The following is a 17,674-nucleotide window of genomic DNA, read 5'->3' as shown; positions in this document are numbered from 1 at the left end:
AGCCAGCTCTGCTTGTTGGAAATAGTGATGACATTAAATCAGAAAATACAAGATGTATCTAAACAGTTTAAATCAAACATGGTCCAAAAGATTAACACATCAACCAAACAGAATCAATTTAGGGACCAGCTGAGTTACTTGATTTATTGTTTATAAAAAGAATTTTTAAGTGTCCTAAAAAAATCTAAAACCATAATGGAAACTATTTCTAAGTCTAGTCCACAGTTCTACAGTGTCTGTAACAAAAATATCAAATGAAAAATAAATGCATATGAAGAAAAAAAGTCTCCGAAATGCCCCTTGCAAACATGATCCTTCTTGTTTCAGTTTTGCAGTAGATTTCAATTAACACCTGCAGACTTTGAATAGGCTGTGCACACACTGAGAGAAGTCTCACCCTGCACATACAAAATGCACATTCCAAAGAGCATTCAAGTACATAATCCAGGCTTCAAGTGCAAGAATTCTCACGCAAAATTAAAACTCTAAGTTTGCATCTCAGCTCTCTCACAATGCATGCATTGCACTGTGGGGCATAGCACAAGATCAAAAAGTAGGGGTTTTATTCACAATCTACAACAGCTCCAAGATTTTCACTGTAAATTTAGCTTCATGTGAAACATCCCATTCTCTAGGATGCCAAAAGCAAAATTCCAATTTTTACCCGTTCCTAACAGGTCTCAATCTGACTATGTGTGCCGAGCAAACTTCAGCACAGCAACAGGCATCAGATTTCCAAAGAGAAAGGCTGAGCTCAGGGAAGAACTCGGCCGTCCCAGTGACAGACAGGACAGCTCTGGGCTTTTTGTTTCCTGTGTCCCAGGAGCAGGGAGGCCCTCCTTGGGCCCAGCACACTGCCACCACCTGCTCGGCCTTCCCAGGTGTAAGACCCCTGCACAGCCCTGGAGGCCCAGCCTGCTCTGGGATGGGTGAAGGGCAGCTGCAGGTGCTCTGCACTCAACCTCCCCAGGCCCTGTCACAAGGGAGTCACAAGGGGCAGAGGCTCCCAGCGGCAGGATCCTGCAGTTCTCGCTCTCCACACATTTTCTTTTATCACACACCCAAAACCCACAGATGAGAACAAAGCGTTAACTCCGGTCCCAAAATTCACTCTGTCACTTAAATAATGCCTGTCATTAAAAAAGTTGAGTAATAATTCTACAGTGAATTCCATCGCTTAATAATTAAAATAGATTAATAGTGAAGACAAAATTAATTTCCCAGTATCTCTCGCCTTTTGTCTCTGAATGAATGCAAGCAAAATTCCTAAAGGAACAAAAGACCATGATAAATGCAGTCCATGTGGGATTGCTGAATTTCACAGTATCTGGCTGTACAGCTGCTAATCCAGCCCCCTCATGTAGTCATTCAAGCTGCTGTAATTTTGCCATTGGACAAGAAGTTGGCTGTGTGAGTAAGAGACTTCTTGTGGTTAAGCTATCATCAGGATTTTACTGGAAAACAAAAAGGAGGGTCGGAAAATACTTAGCTATCCCAGAAAATCCCAAAACATGAACGTGGACAGATGATTTTTAATGATATAGTAAACTCTTCTACTTCTTCAAGTTAAAACACCGTAAGAAGATACAATATTTTTACCGATCTTTTTCTTACCTAATAATGACACACTGATTTTCTCTGTCAATAATCATGTTTCTGTACATGCTGTCTGCAAGAGCATAAATATGCGGTGGGTTTTCATACTGTGCCTAGGAGGGGAAATAAAGGATAATTTTTCAAGACAGTATTAAAAAAATGCAAAAAGAGCAAAATACATTTGTATTTAAATTGGAAGAGTTATTTCTCTGGAAAAAATAGTTCTGAATAGCACTTTATAGTGAATTTTCCCCAAGAATTCTTTGGTACATTCAATAAAAACAAACCAAAGTCTCTAGACTTTGTTAGTTAACTTTCTCTAACCCATAATTTTCTCCTAGAAATACCCTGCTCTAGAAATGGCTTTTGCTTGAAATGCATTACTTGTCTAAAGGAAATTTAAGCCTATCCCACCAGTGCTCATGTGCTAACAATGCTCTCCCCCAGCAGCACTCAGAGCCTGGTGCCTCAGGTCCCATTTTCATCACTGGGCCATCCAAACCCAACAGCTGCCCTGAGTGGACACGCCCAACTCAAGAAGGAAACTGAATTTCAAGTCCCTAATGTTCTTGTGCTGACTCACTCTTCAAGCTATATTTTCAAAAGTGGCATCTAATTTTGGCACCTCACTTTTTTATTGTTCTTGTCCAGCTAGAGTTCTGAAATCACAGTCTCCAAATCCACTAATGGCCATTTTGTGCATATGACAGCCTAAAAACTGCCTTTGCAGGAGCAAGGACATGCCAAGGAGAGATACCTAATATGGATTAGAGCCAATCAACACAAGTATTTTCTTGAAATACTGATCTTACATTGCAGGGAATTCAATTTGAAGACAGTCTATGGCAATGACTATCTGCCAAGTTCTCCCAGGCTAACAAAATGCTAGCAAACCTAGAAACAAACACTTCCAAGTGTTATAAACTATGTAAAATATTATTTCCAAGCCCCTGAATACTGCACAATATTTTAGACTGCTTTACTTACCGCTCCTTGGTACATTTCAATTTCCTTTTCCCCAAAATATGGCATTTGCTTGAAAGGATTCACAGAGATTAATACAGAGCCAATGTATGTCTACATTCAAAAGAAGTTAAGGTAACAACAGTTTCATAAAGTATCATCTTACTAATGGTGACAAAGAACTTTTCCACCAATTACTTCAAATAATAGTAAAAAGCACCACAGCTTATGACAATTGCTAATAAAAATTAAATAAGCAGGCTTACAAGAATATAAGCATACCATTCAATTGGAATATTTTTGTCTTATCTTATTTTAGGACGAGCTAAGTACAGAAACGTGTATTAAAGGCCAAAACATGACACACCTTGAATAAAAATACAGAAAGGAAATGGCACATTTGAACTGGTTTTAGTGCTTTGTAGCTGAAGAGGTCATATTGTCAGTATTAGAAAATATTGGTTTGACCTTTGCAGAATACAGTACAGTGACACATTCTGATCTCAGCACAGTGCTGAGCACGCAGAGCCGCATGGAAACGGCCACTGCCGAGCTAAATCAGACAATTACTCAGCTGCATGCACGGGGGGTGCTGGGGGAATTGGGTAATTCAGGCTGTGGTGTTATTTTATGAGTGAAACTATTAACAGTCCCTCGGAGTCCTCTCCTGCAGGCTGCCCTGTACCAAGACACTCAATTTCAAGCCATTATTAGATTTTTTGCAACATTGTTAATATAGTATTTCATCATTCTGCATTCAGCTGTACACGCTCTGCATTTCAAATACTTCATAAACCTTTGGAACTCCAGCTGCAGTGTATACATTACCTGATAGTAACTCCCAGGTATCGGTATCACTTTTCATTGAGCTGGGAGTTAGCAACAAGCCCACACCTATGGGTCCAAGATGTTGTACTGCAGGTTTCATTAACAGTCTGGGACTGTTCACAGGCAAACTTGCTATCTAAGCTTTCTGTACAAAGTAGGAAAATTAACAAATCTATCCTGATGGATTGTCCTATGTAGGAATCTCCTGCTGTGGTGCCAAGGCAAAGTAAAATGTTAAAGAAAAACTAAAACTCAACAAACATAATTTCTATAATATTAATTTGCAATGCTTTCTTCATACATATTTAATTTAATGCGAAAAGAGTGACAACATCTGGGTCTTGGATATAATAGATCAATTACTCATTGTGTCAGTATAAACACTGGAAGTGACAGTTTTCTGTTGGTAAACAATACCAGCATTTTCTGGGATGATTCCGTCATCTCTGTACAATGTAGAACTGAGAAACGTTCACTCATGGGTGGACATGCAAACAATTCAAATATTCAAGAGATGACCTTCACCTTTGAATGAAAAGCCTTCCCAGAAGTGCAAAAAGAGTCCTTCTCCGTACACGAGGTAAGACTGATCCCTCAACGTGACCACTAGTCCCCTTGGAAAACACCCTTATATCCCAGCTTCAGCAGAAAGACCATCTCCATGTTCATCTCACTATTTTCATAAAAAAGAAAAAAACAAAAAGCTTTCTCCTGCACAGAGCACTGAAGTCTCTCTGCATGCACAGCAAGGAACACACAGTGCTCCACGGGCCAGAAGCACTCACTCGTGTTACTACCAGGAGGGATTCTACAGCCTGTCCCTGTACTACAGTCTGGCAAATGCTGTGCGACCTCATCACGCTGCTATAAAGCAATTTTAGGAAGAGTGTGGTACTTCAGTGAACAGAGGATCCAAACCCATGTTCACACAGGTATTAGAAACCTCTGCAGTTCATGATGGAAGCAACTGCAACATGAACTTTCTTCTATCAGTCCTTGCTAAATTGAGCTGCTACACAGGTGCTGACCATCTGAATATATGGAAACAGCCAGGAGATCTTGTCTTTCCTCCCTTTTCTGCTAAAATATGTTAAACTCTTCAAGGAAACTATTCTCCAGATACAACTAGCAAGCATGAAAACCCGGTTAAAGCAAAAGGAACAGCATAACTTTCTAGTACATAATCACTGACTAGAATTTACCAAATTCATTACTGCAGCTCACATTACATTGTGAAAGCTGAAAATGAAATAGTGACTGTTCTTATCTTAAGGAATTGCTTTCATATGAAGTATTTTTTAAAAAGCAAGCCTTGGGTACTGGAGTCAGTTCTTCCTGTTAGGTTGCATGTTCAGGTATTTAAATTTTCCCATTTTCATTAATCACAGAAAAAAAAATTAAGTGAGAACACTGAAGATTTACAGCTGTAGACATATTCACCTATTTCCATCATCCCATGATTCAGAATATTAACAATTTCAGAATAAGTTGTAAACAGGGTTATGTCACAGAAGAAATGCTATTTTGAAAGCATTACAATTTTGTAGGTATAGAAGACAACACATCAATAAATGTAAGCACACCTAAAACATATTAATTCTTGCTCTTAGAAGTAGCATTACCTCAGGAGGCTTCAGGGGTCACATGAATATATAAACACATGGAGATACAATCTTCAACATATTAAAAAGATTGCCTTAAAATAATTTTTGCTATCCTATTTTCAACCCTCATAATTAGCTGAGTTTTCAAAGCCTTTTCTGTTATCTCAGGTGAAGTGCCACATAAAATGTTCAGCATCCTTGAGCTCAGCAAGGCCACAGGGCCCCACAAAACCAACAAAGGATACAAAAATATAGTCATCCATGTATCGTTTCTTGAGGTTCTCCACTATGGAATCCTCAGTGATTTTGGAAAGCAGGACCATATCATCCACTCCGCTGTGCTTGACATTGTGGCTCTGCCAGTGGTATCTGTAGTGTCCTTTGCTGCCCTGCAGGAAAGCACAACGAACATCACAAAGGTTACTACATTTCTCATCAGCACTAAGTAACTGAAAACCATTATTCAAATTCCAACCTCCCAAATGTTTTTCTTTTATTGAATTCTTTCCTTTGATCCAGGTATTCTGTGAAAGCATATATAAACGGTGTCAGCTGACTTGCCTCTGTACTGCCCTCCAAAACTATAAAGTAATTCCGTGGGGTTTTGCGACCACCTACACACAGAATGGATTTCAGATGGCAGTCATTTTTAAATCTAGTAGAAAAAAGACCAATTATTCCAACTGAGATGCAGCTATTGAAAGCTAAGGATGCAAAAATTACGCTCCTACACTGTAACTATTAGCAGTGAGGATAATTACCATCACCACAGTGCTTTCCTTAGCCTTTACAGTCTTTTAAGTCAAAGCTGCGCATAAGCTGTTACTGGGAGGGAAGCTGTGAACCTGCTGCAGTGAAGTATTCAGGGATGTTCTGCAAATTCTGTACCCCAGCTTGTCGGCTGCATGTCTTCACAGTCCCTTTTGATCTGTTAGTCACCATGCTTAAGTGATATCTAAATAGATACTCTCCCCACACTCAGAGACTGCTATTTCAGGATGCTACTAAAACATGTGACATTTCATGCTGTATCACTTGAAATCAAAATCTGTTTTTCTTCCAGCTGATCTAACAGTAGTTTGGTTCCATGAATACACCCACAAACAGATTTAAATCCAGGCAACATCAAGGCTATTAATTCAATTATAAATCCGCTCTCCAAACCCAAACCAATCTTCTGTAGCCTGGCAGACAATGTTAATGGGGTTCTAATCTCTTCCCTTTTTCTACTTAATTTTTGCTTCCACAACACTGAAATTAGTGATGTTGGAATTACCACATTTAACACTGAGAAGTGATCAAGTATGCTGTCAAGGAAGATGTGGCCAACAAAATGACCATTTATGCAAATTCCCCTTATTCTTTAACGCTACAATTCGTAACAATGTGATTTAACTACAATACTCTGGTGTACTTCCTATGGGATCAAGTCCCATTCACCAGACTAGAAGCAATTTATTATTGTAAAGTATATATACATTATTTTATTCCGTAAAAATTTTACAGATTAAAGAAGAAAATTTAGGCACTCTGCACACTTCAACTGCATTGGTACCTTGAAATGGGACATCAGCAACTTACACTTGGAAAAAAAACTGGCAGGATAGACAAGAAGGTACAGCATCAACATAAATATGGATAATTATATTGTTCACAAAGCTATACAGAATGTGGTTTAGTATCAGATAATGGAGTAAGCTACAGAAAACGTGTAAGAAATGAGACTGGGAAAACAATCAAGCTTCCCTTTGGAAGCCATGGCATCAGACCCAGTGAGCTCAATGAGCACAAAGCCTGCAAAGCCACGGGATACATGGAAAATGTGCAGACTGTCTGCAAAACAGCAGCTTTATGCAAGTCACTGACTGTTGCTGACTGTGATTAAGCCACACACAGGACCAGGTCAAAGGGCTCTTCCCCAAACACACTGGGAGCCAGCAGGGAAGCAAGAGGCAGTGCCAGGGCAGCCCAGCTCTCCTGAGAGCAGCTCTGCCCTGTGCTCCTGCCCAGCTCTAGTCACAGCAGCAATCAAAGCTGAGCCACATGACCACGGACACGCTGCAAACCGTGCAGAGAGGTTTAACGAAAAGGCAGCAGCCTAAACACCCAGTAAAGCAGTGGCATAGAAGAGAGCGAGAGTCACGGCACTCAGTAGGGCCATCACATTAAAACTGTGACTCAATTGAAAAGGCAGTTTCATAGTAGTTTGGAATTACCCTTTTCGTTTCAAAACAGGGCCTTACATCCAAATGTGCAGAGAAGCGGCAAATCACCACCAGATTACTGTCAGACTTCTCCCTGGGATCTAGAAATAAGCCCAAGCTTTAGTAGAGCCTGACCAGCTGTGGTTAAGTTTTGTTCTCACTCCTTCTCCAGAAAGGTAACACCAGTGAGATGGCTGGGTGCAGTGGCTACCACCTCTTTGTCTTGGCAACAAAACAGGGAGTCTCCTGTCTAGAGGACATCACCCACTCCCAAGTTCTTGCCCTTCCAAGCATGAGCAATGACTACAGAGTCTAATCTGAATTTAGCATCTTCTGTCACTTCCAAATGGTACAATAACCATGTCCCGCCAACGACTAACTGGTTTTTAATAGTTTTGAAATAAAAAAAAAAAATAAAAAAATTAAAGAATCTTCCTATAATCAATCATCTGAAAAAACTTCACATCATAGCTTTCACATATAAAAGCAATTCTTCATCTTACTCCAGGCTGTGTATTTCCCAAAGGTCAAGGCTATATGCTTAAAAATTACACTAATGATTTCTTCTTATTGCCTGTTTGAGAATTTAAGCCTTTTTTTTAAGCCACAGTCTTCCATCAGCCAGAAAAAAATGCAGCACTCTAATCTGGAGACAATTCACACCTGAGCTAGTTAGCTGGTACCCACTTGAACCTGCTTTGCAGAGCGTACTCAGGCTAATTCTCTCAGCTGCCATTTGCCCTCTGCTGTCCAGCACATAACACACCAGACCCATCATCCAGGTCTCCTGGCCTCCTTGCATCCTTCTTTCCCAGCAGGTTCTTCAGAGCCAGCAGCACAAGGCTAGCAGAGCTGCCCCGGGCAGGACCTGGGAGCTCCAAGGAGCTGCCCTGGGACACGGTCAGACCTGGCCTGAGAGCCCGAGGTGCAGCCCAGGGCCAAGCCCTGCGGGTCACACGTCAGCAGACGGATACTTGGCTTCTCCTAGGTTTTCTCGGTTAAAGGTGTGGTCTAACTGTACAATAAATAAGCAGATAAAAGTCTTTGTGTCAGCACTAACAAAGCCTGAGCAGCTGGAAAAAGATGAGCTCGGCAGATTAGGAAAAATACAAAACAAAACAACAGCCCCAAAACAAAACCACATCTCAACAGGCTGCTAAAAGCCACAGAAGTGGAAACACCAGTGTAGAAGAACCTGTAGGCTGCCAGGCCTCCCCCAGGCTCTTCCCGGGCTTCCAACCCCAGCATGTGACGTTGCACAGGGAGCGAGCGGAGGCTGGACTGGCAAGGCTGCAATTAAAGGCGTGTACCACACTGCTGTCAGCTGTTATAATTCATTTAGTTGCTGTTTTAGGCTCAAAATCAGATCTGCTCTGTACTGACAAGAATAATATTTACGAGTCACAAGCTGACCCCGTGAGCTCGGGGCCTGCAGCCTGCGGAGCGCGGGCACGGCCGCAGGGCCCCCTCAGCAACCCCAGCATCTCCCGCACCCCAACCTGCAAAATCCATTCTCTGCGTGTCCCTGAACACCCACTCATTAACAGATTAACACAGCCGCTACATTAATACCAAGAAGGGGGATGCAAAATATATTCTACGTACTAAATACCGTCTATGCTTCCCGCACTACTTTTGGTACTGGCAGTACAATGTGGTTAAAGCAGATCGCTGTTTTGTATGGAATGAATAAGCATTGATAAGACATCTATTTACGGAATTTCTTTTTGCTGCCCTCCACCTTGTGTTACAGTAGCAACTGCTGGTTTCTTATTTTTGCCTCTATTATTGTTTGTGTATTCTTACATTATCCTAAGCAACACGTATTTGATGCAGCTATAAAAAGATAAGAGTCGTGCTGTGTCACAACATGGGTTTTCTTTTAACTGGACAAAAAAGCAAATATGTTTGTATTTCAAGGTGTTTAAAAATAGAACATCTAAAAATAAAGCACTGAAAACAAGGGATCAGAAGCTACTTTATATTCAGTGCCTGAGAGCCTTGTTATTCTTTGTCCATCAGAACTCTCACTGAACTACAACCACCTACATGCCATCAATAATCATTCTTCATTCCCACAAAGGGAAAAATTGCCACTCTGAATCTCTGACAGCTTTTTTCGGTAGCAAACATCAATGTTCCACCACAGTGCAGAAGGGATTCTCAGCCTCCACGAGGGAGTAGGAGTATCAAGTGATCACAAGCATGACCGTTCCTTCCCCTTTTCAACAGACACAGTACTACTGCACAAAATCCTTGTAGTTCTGGAGCATGTGCCTACCTCCCCAGCTCAGTATTATGAATATAATTGTAAATGAGACACACACATCAGCCAAAGATGCCACAAAACTGACAAAGCTGCACATCATTTTTACTTTGGACCTGACATCAATGCTTCCACCAAAAGAGGCCTATCACCAGTCCCATACATGCATAATTTGTATCAGTTTTTCCAGCTAACAAGAAAACACACCCACGGTTTTCTGCAATGATATCATCTGTCAATATCAGGAAACTTTTCTAATCCACTTAGAGGAATCTTTCACATATTTCTAAAGAGTGAACGGGTCTGCTGTTCCCAGAGAATATTGCAAAAATACTTAATGTATACTTCATACTTAATTTTGGTCCTTGACTGGAATAATCAAAACAAGAGAACCTCTAGTGAACAAATGTGCTACAAAATAGCTCTTGTATATCTTATATTAGAAAAAATAACTACTGGCTGCAATGATGCCACCATGTTTCTGAAAGGAAATTAAAGGAAGGCAGCAGAAGCAGCACGATGGACAAAAATAAAAGGCCATTTATTTATATTTAACATGAAGAAAATATTAAGGGATACAAAAAGCAATCGTTAAAGATCTGAGGAAATAGCAAAGCAAAAATACTGAGCATCTAAGCAGCAGGATAGACATCCTTAACAGAGACCTAAAAATACCAAAAATGTGTTAAGGAATGGAAACTACTAGCAGGTTAATATCCAAAAAAACACGGTTAGGGAAATATAATACCGAGAAAAAAAAATTCTGGGGAGAAAAGTCATGAGTTCTCACTGTTTGCTCTGAGAGACAGGGGTGGGTGGATTCAGCACAACACGACCTGAAGTACTGACCCCAGAGCTGGCTGCAGGCTCCAAACACCTGCTCCCATCAGCTCCTGCGCAGGTGCTGCTGCCCCCGCAGGGTCTGGCCCCGGGGCAGCTCCCCACCATCACCTCCTGCTCCGGGCTCTGGAGCCAGGGAGCAGCCAGGCTCTACCTCCCTGCAGCCAGGGCCAGGAGGAGGAGACGAGACAGCAACCAGAGCCTGCTCACCTGGACAGCAAATGCACACTAACACAACAGGAGTTATGAGAACACGGGAGTCTACAGGATTTACACATCATGCTCATTTTCAGGAGTCAGAAATGACATCAACATTCTTCTAAGATAAGTAACAGGACGTTGCCAAAATAGAAGTTACTTCAGTATTTGACCACAAGGCTCATCTGCTGCATCAGTATTAACTTTCTCTAAAAGTTATGAAAGATTATTTTAACTACACAACAGACCGAAATAAGGACAGGAATGGGCTCAAAAGTGGATCGTGTAAATGTGCCTAAGATTTTGAAACAAGTTACAGAGACTGCAGGCAGATACTGGGAAGTAGTTAATGAACTGTAAACTCCCATTTGCTTATCCCACAGCTTGTTGGGTGGCTTTGTCGTGATGGTCCAAGAAATAATTTTCCTAAGGAAATGCAGTAACGTTAGCAAATTAATATGGTTGACTCGCTCTTAGACATTTATCGTCTTATTTCTCTTACTGAACAGTCTCCAGAGCTGTTCTAAGTCTGACTTGTTCCTTGTGGCACAAGCAGCAAGCTTTCCTGGGACAGGTGGATCAGTTCAGGCCCCGGCTGCCCTGCAACAGCAACTTTTAGTGCATGTATGTGTGTGCATATACACCACCATCACCCCCCTGTATTACAATCACTGCACTGAGCAGCATTCATGCACACTAACTCTTGATCTGTGAATTGTATATGCACTTTACATCTGTATATACCTATCATGCAATTTAAGAAATGTAAGAGATAAATTGCAACAAATATTTTCATCTTGGCCGTGTTAATCCTTAAAGTGTAATAAAGATTTTATGTGTGTCACTCTTCTCCATTAAAGACAGGTTTCAAAGGGTTTTAAGTAATCATACATCTTATATGTGATATTATTATGGTCTTTAATTGAAAAATGTCATTTGAAAACTCCATCAGCAGATTCAGACAACATAGCACTCTTCTGCTATAGCAGAAGACTGAAAACATTTTCTCCTGGATCATCCTGAAACTAAATAATAAACTGAAGTGCACTGGGAGTTTCCCATGTGCTCTCCAGAGGGAGGAATCTCAGAGCAGCGTGACTCAGAGGCTCCACGCGTGGGACCAGCTCCGCAGCACGGGCCGGAGCGGGGAGCATCTGGATGCTGGGGCTCCTGCACTGCGCTGGTGCTAGAGGAAAATTTCGGGGCAAGTAAAACTAAAACCCCTGGCACATAACAAAAATACCGTCCCAGCCATGTCCTGTTCCAGCTGATGTCAACACTCATTCCCCTGCCCCATCTCGCAGCTTTTGGAATCTCAGGCCACAATCACCGCAGTGAATTCCTTTCTGCTCAGTCACTGCCCTCTTTGTAGGGCTGCAGCCGTTCCTGCTCCCCTTCTCCCGACCCCTTTGTTCACGGTGACTGAAGATATTTGTTTCCTCATCAGACCGATACTGCGAGACATTACCCGGAGAGTTTAAGGCCAAAGTCCGCCCCCGGCAGCATCCCCCGGCTGACAGTCCTGTGACAGAGGGTTTTACTGGGAAATGCCCGGTTACTGCTGGAGCCTCCAGTGACAATTCTGGGATGGCTGCTCCCATCAGCAGGCTGAAGGCTGTCGCTGCTGCAGCTCACCGGGAATCAGCAACAGCAGTTTAGTGGCTGCTCAGCCCAGACTCCCTCGTATCCCTTCCCCGTACCACAATGCTCTCCCTTCCAGAAAATAGAGTGGGGCAATGCAGTATCAAGAAAAGAAAAATAATTATTTTAGCATTATTCCTTATCTGCAGGTTTTGCTTTTTTCAGTCTATGCAGAATACAAATTAAGAGTATTCCAGTATTTCTGAATCACTTAGCATTTAAATTGATAACTCAACAAAACAACACTGAAGGATGAAAGGATAAATACATTTTGCAAGTATTAAAAGGTGGGAAAATCATTTTAGAATTTGTAGGATTTCCAGGGAATAAAACGGCTCCTGTTAAAACACCATTTAGATAGCACTCCACTGTAGCAGAAGAGTATCAGCAACATCATTTACACTCCGTCTGCATCTACCAAATCCATTTCCACTGATGTCACCAGCACTTCCAAACGACTGAAAAATCTCATGCCCAATAACAAACGTTTACATAATCAATTCAATTATAACTATAAGCAAAAAGATACCATAATTACAAAAGAAATACTCACTTATATTTTTAGTTACACCTCTCAATAAAATTACTGAACATCTACTTTTTGTTGGGTTTATTTGTCCTCACCAATTTTTAATGGATTGTAAGAATACAACATGTTGGGCAGACTACAGACCTCATTTTAATACTGCTGTTAACCAAGAATATCAAATAAGATGTTTTTATGACAACAGTTTGATTTAGATGAGTAACAGTATGTAGCAATTTCCCCAAAATTGAAAGACTAGTTTCTAAAATAAGCATTAGCTAAATCATTCCCCTGAATAACAACTAAATTTAAAATAATTTGTAAAAACTAAAGCCAAATCTCTTTCGGTTGTTTGGGGTGGGTTTTTTTGTTTGTTTATTGTTTGTTAGGGTTTGTTTTTTGGTGTTTGGTTTTTTTTTTTTCCTTTTTAAAAAAAGCCATTTTCTGAACTTGTTTACAAACCAGAGGGCATACAGAATTTTTTTTTTTAAGTGGAGACTGTCATGTAGTCACACGCCCGCGGCAGTTCAGGCTAAAGAAAAACACTCTTTATTGCAACAGGCAATGATGAAACTGCGAAAGCTGCAACACAGCAGAAAACTGCGGCCAAGACTTTTTTCAACAGCATGTACCAAAAATCACCTTTGTGCTGACATCACCAAACTTTACTAGTGCAACGCACTGCTCAGAGTTATAACATTTAACTGTTCTGATACCATAAATAAGGTATGCGGTCAGCTGCTCATTTCTCTAACCTAGGCATTAGCGTCGTCATTAGTTTCAAGTGCACCTATTTTTGAGGTATTTGCTTTGATCTTCCCTCCCGTCTGCATAGTTTCAACGGGGATCAGCGCGGCAGGACGAGACAATCACGGCTCTGTGAAGCAGGGTGGAGCCCTGATAAAGAGCTTATCTGCCGCAGACCTGCTTGCAGCATTGCAGCGCGTACTGGGAGGTTTACACGGGATTTTCCCAAGTAGCTGGCTTCCAGAACGTCTGCTTTCATGTTTGGTGAGAGCTGGGTAATCTGTTCTTGGACTGTACTCAGATGCGGGGCTCAGGGCACTTTCTGAGGTCACTGTACTGGGGGTGCCGGGACAAGGAGAGCAGTGCACCGGGAGGTGGCATGTGCAGGAACAGCTCAGAGGGTTCCCTGCTCACCCAGGAGCGCTCCCCACCGCACGGGAACTGGCAGCTCCTCTCACCGGGGACAGCGGCTACACGAGCGTGTTTGGGGGGTCAGGAGGAACTCCACACTGGGGGAGGTTCTGATGCAAAAATTGCTTTCTATGTTTATTTTAATTTCACAGAGTGCTGAGTAAACGGAGTCAAGGCTCCAGGACTGCAGCAGCTTCCTGTTTAGCCCTGGCAGCACTAACTGGGAGCAGCAGGGAAAGGCTCAGGGAGTGGCTGGTGCTCACTCACCTACAGCACAGCCCGCACCCGGGTGGTAACATGCATGTGGCCCAACAGAGTCCTTTTTATGAGTTGCCATGTTTTGATACTCGTGCAAATATCAGATTTTACTTCAGACACTGTGGGAAATAAGGCTATTTGATATGTTGACTAAACCTTTAACTTAACTTTAAAAGAATCCAACTTTAATATTTATTTCAGTGTATTCAGATACAAAGGTTTCCTTGGTTAATTATTACGTAAATACAAACACGAATTTTTTTGAGCATTCCCCCTCAGGAATAAGTTACACATCTTGCCAGTGGACCAAATTTACAAGTTCACTTCAACTCCCAAGAAGTTAATCAAAAACCAACAGGAGGCAAAAAATCTTGGGCAAAGCAGTAAACATCAGACCCAACAAATCTCCCACGCTGCGCAGAAGACTGAAGCAGACACTAATCCACCTTCTCAGCTGTACATGCACCTCTGCCAGCAGGCAGCCTCACGCACAGCTGCATTCATCCGTTGTCAGGGCTTTGTTTTTACTTTAATCAGTAATTACATTGTGCCAGGGCAGGCAGGTCCCATGAGTGTCCAATGTCCGCAACAGAGAGATTCTCATAACCAGATTATCTTCCACATGCACATTATTCATAAAGCTAATATTTGTCATTTCACTAGTTTTCTAAAGCAGTTTCGACTATTCAGTCCAGGGCAGCTTTGAGAAGAAATACATTAAAAAACCGGCATGCAACACTCCAGCTGAATCGTATAACTGCCTTATTCTCATTTAATCCATATGCTAGTTTACTTCACTTGCTTTTATTACAGTAGCTTTCAATTCTGTTTGACAAGAATGCTGTTCTCTGAAATTTTTTTTAATTTACCCAGCTTGTTTAAGATTTCATACAGTTGTCTAATCTTCCTCTAAAATCCTATGCTTCAAATTATTTACTCTAATTTGTATTAGGCTTGTATCCTGGCTCTGTAGACTTTCAAACTTCCATAATAATTCACAAGTCACCCAAGAAAATTAAACTAAAAATCAATATACATGATCTCCTCCAGTTCACTGCATTCTGTCAGTGAAGCTGATATCCCAGAAAGGTGGAAGCATACAAACACATTGCAAATATGAAGTGTTCATTCCACTCTAGGGAACACCATGGTTATTAAAGGAAATATGCAGAAAGTGTCTGGGCCAACATTTTTTAATAGAACCATCAACAGCTGGGAGACCAGGCCTTCATGGGTCTTATCTGGGCTGTGTATTATCAATGCATTTTTACGACCTCTGCATCCCCAGGATTCTTCTTTTATTAACTCTGGGCAGAAGTTCACTAAATAGCTAAAGCGATAGTTCCTATTAATCAATAAAAGAGATTTTAACACAGAGACAGCTATTTTCTCTCAATCTTAAGTATGTGAGACTGTTTAATGTTAACATTTATCATTCAAATTATTCCAGAACCAAAAAAGCTAACAGAAAATTAATTTGGACATTTAGCTATCTTCATAACTCTAGGCTTTTACCAGATTGTGGTTTGTGTGAACAAAGGCATGATTTGCAAACTACCCTTCTTCCTCCATTTGCTAGGAGAAACTGATGCTATCAGGACATGCATTAGATTCAGCCTCATAGATGGTGCACTGGCATAATTATGCTCTGAGCACAGATGCCAGCCAAAAGTTGTTTCACAAAACCTTTATCACCAACTTGGCAGTATTATGCAAAAGACCAAATTTAAACGTCTTTTAAACCTTGCAATTCAGCATCAGCATCATAAATATACATAAGATTCCCGCGAATTCTGTTGGAGGGGAAACCAAGCAAAAAGCCGAGTGTCAGCTTTAGGAGAAACTGCTTCAGACCACTGCAGATTAATGTCCTAGTTTTATTCAAGAGAATCTCTGTACTGGTGCAGTGTGATGCTGCATTTTCTTTTCCCTTTAATTTCCCATTTCTACATCCTTAGCAAAATGCTAAAAATCATCATGAAAACCCAGAACAGGTGAAATTCAAGCTACATTGCAAGGTTTCAAAATTGGGGTAATTGAGAAGAACAATTTATGTCTCAGATGCTGAACTGTGGCTGAAGACTTTGGTTTGTAGCACTTGGACACAAACCCATATTAAACTTATATGCTTGCGATGTACTTCGCTTTCATCTTCTGGACTCATTCAATTTCAGACCTCTGACTCAAACTCACGTGAACTGAAATAATATTGAATTAAAATATAAAATAAAACCACCTGAATTACTTTTTCATCTAAGCATAATATTCTGATTCAGACAAGACAACTATTCAATGAATAGTGTCTCATACCCTCCACCCCAAACAACCTGGACATGAACAGATGCTCAGATTATCAAAGTCTTTTACCTTTTGGCTGCTGCAATTCATTACACCGGTGAGGCCCATTAAAGCAGTTTTACCTTTTTCTACATTCCATGTCACGTGCAAGGTTTGTGTTGCTTTAAAAATAAAGTTCTGGCTTACAAAGTAACTCGCACTCAAGTAGCTTTTTTCTAAGCTTACATGACAGCTTGATAAACAACATTCTACTTATGACCCCATCAGGACCACTGGAGCAGCTTAAAGTCCTTCAATCACTCTGCGCTGCCTTCAATCACAAATGCTGCCTTTGACTCCATCTTGCCTAACAGAAAAACAGTTTTAAGTGGTGGGCTAAAAGAGCATCCCAAATGCAAGAGGTCTAGCTGTGCCTTTAGGCTGTACCAGGTAAGGGGGCAGGGCTCCCACCCAGCCCTGGCTGAGCACCGTGGCTGTGAGCCAGGCACAAGCGGGACACACATATTCCATGAACAGGTACCCACTCCACCTCAACCTCACCTTCTTTCCAACTACTCTGTGTAGAATTCTATTAAGCTTTGACAAATCATTCCAATTCAGTTTCCTTCCACACTAGTTCCTTTGCCTTCCTCACCCTGACCTAGAAACATTGGGGCATCCCTAAGTTAGAATGAGAATCAGAAAGAAAACAAGAAACGCTGGGAGCATTCCAGGAGCAAAACAAAAACCAACTTCTTAAAAAACATTGACACTTTCTACAGGCTTCTCCAATGCTGACTAAGGGCTGAACATGCTATATTAGCATTTGGACAATCCTAAACCTGCAGATGCATTTCCAGGGCTTTTACTGTAGTTGCTGGATAGGACCAAGAGTTTTGTTCCATTTTCAAGTTGCCCAAGATCAATCTCTTATTCTGCTACTACCCAGCTGCCTGGGTTTGTCCCTTTTACCTGTGAGCACTGTTCACTCCTGTCTCAGCTGGCCTTTGGCTTCTGCAGCAGTGGGTATGCAGGGCTCAGGGCTGCCCCAGCGTGATCTGTAACAGGCAGCTCCCAATCCTGACCTGGGCTCAGGCATCCCTCACTGAGGCTCAGCAGAGTACCAGTCCTTACATAAACATAAGGTTTTGCCAAATGTAATTAACCAGAGGATAATTCTGAATAAAGGAATGTGGTAAAATCTTTTCTTAATAAGTTGCTTGAGGTTCTTTGGGATATAAACAGTGCGTAAACAAAGTTCATTATGAATTATTCAACACCTAAAATACTGAAACTCACTGAGGCTTTCAAAACC

General features: G+C 41.4%; 1 protein-coding gene across 2 annotated transcripts in view; it reads right to left on the bottom strand.

The window, feature by feature from the left end:
* MYO1E (myosin IE) overlaps nt 1-17,674 on the bottom strand; it is a 75,384-nt gene that overhangs the window by 40,435 nt on the left and 17,275 nt on the right. For both annotated transcript variants that reach the window (XM_040076867.2, XM_058422320.1), the window contains exons 2-4: nt 5,237-5,380; nt 2,584-2,673; nt 1,615-1,709 (exon numbers count right to left, since the gene is read on the bottom strand). In XM_040076867.2, the coding sequence (XP_039932801.1) occupies nt 1,615-1,709; nt 2,584-2,673; nt 5,237-5,380 (329 nt within the window). The remainder of the gene's footprint in view (nt 1-1,614; nt 1,710-2,583; nt 2,674-5,236; nt 5,381-17,674) is intronic.

Source organism: Hirundo rustica, chromosome 13, assembly GCF_015227805.2.
Source record: "Hirundo rustica isolate bHirRus1 chromosome 13, bHirRus1.pri.v3, whole genome shotgun sequence".
In the NCBI taxonomy this organism is placed as follows: Eukaryota; Metazoa; Chordata; class Aves; order Passeriformes; family Hirundinidae; genus Hirundo; species Hirundo rustica.
The sequence above is the reverse complement of the archived record's forward strand: the minus strand, read 5'-3'. Positions and strand labels throughout refer to the sequence as shown.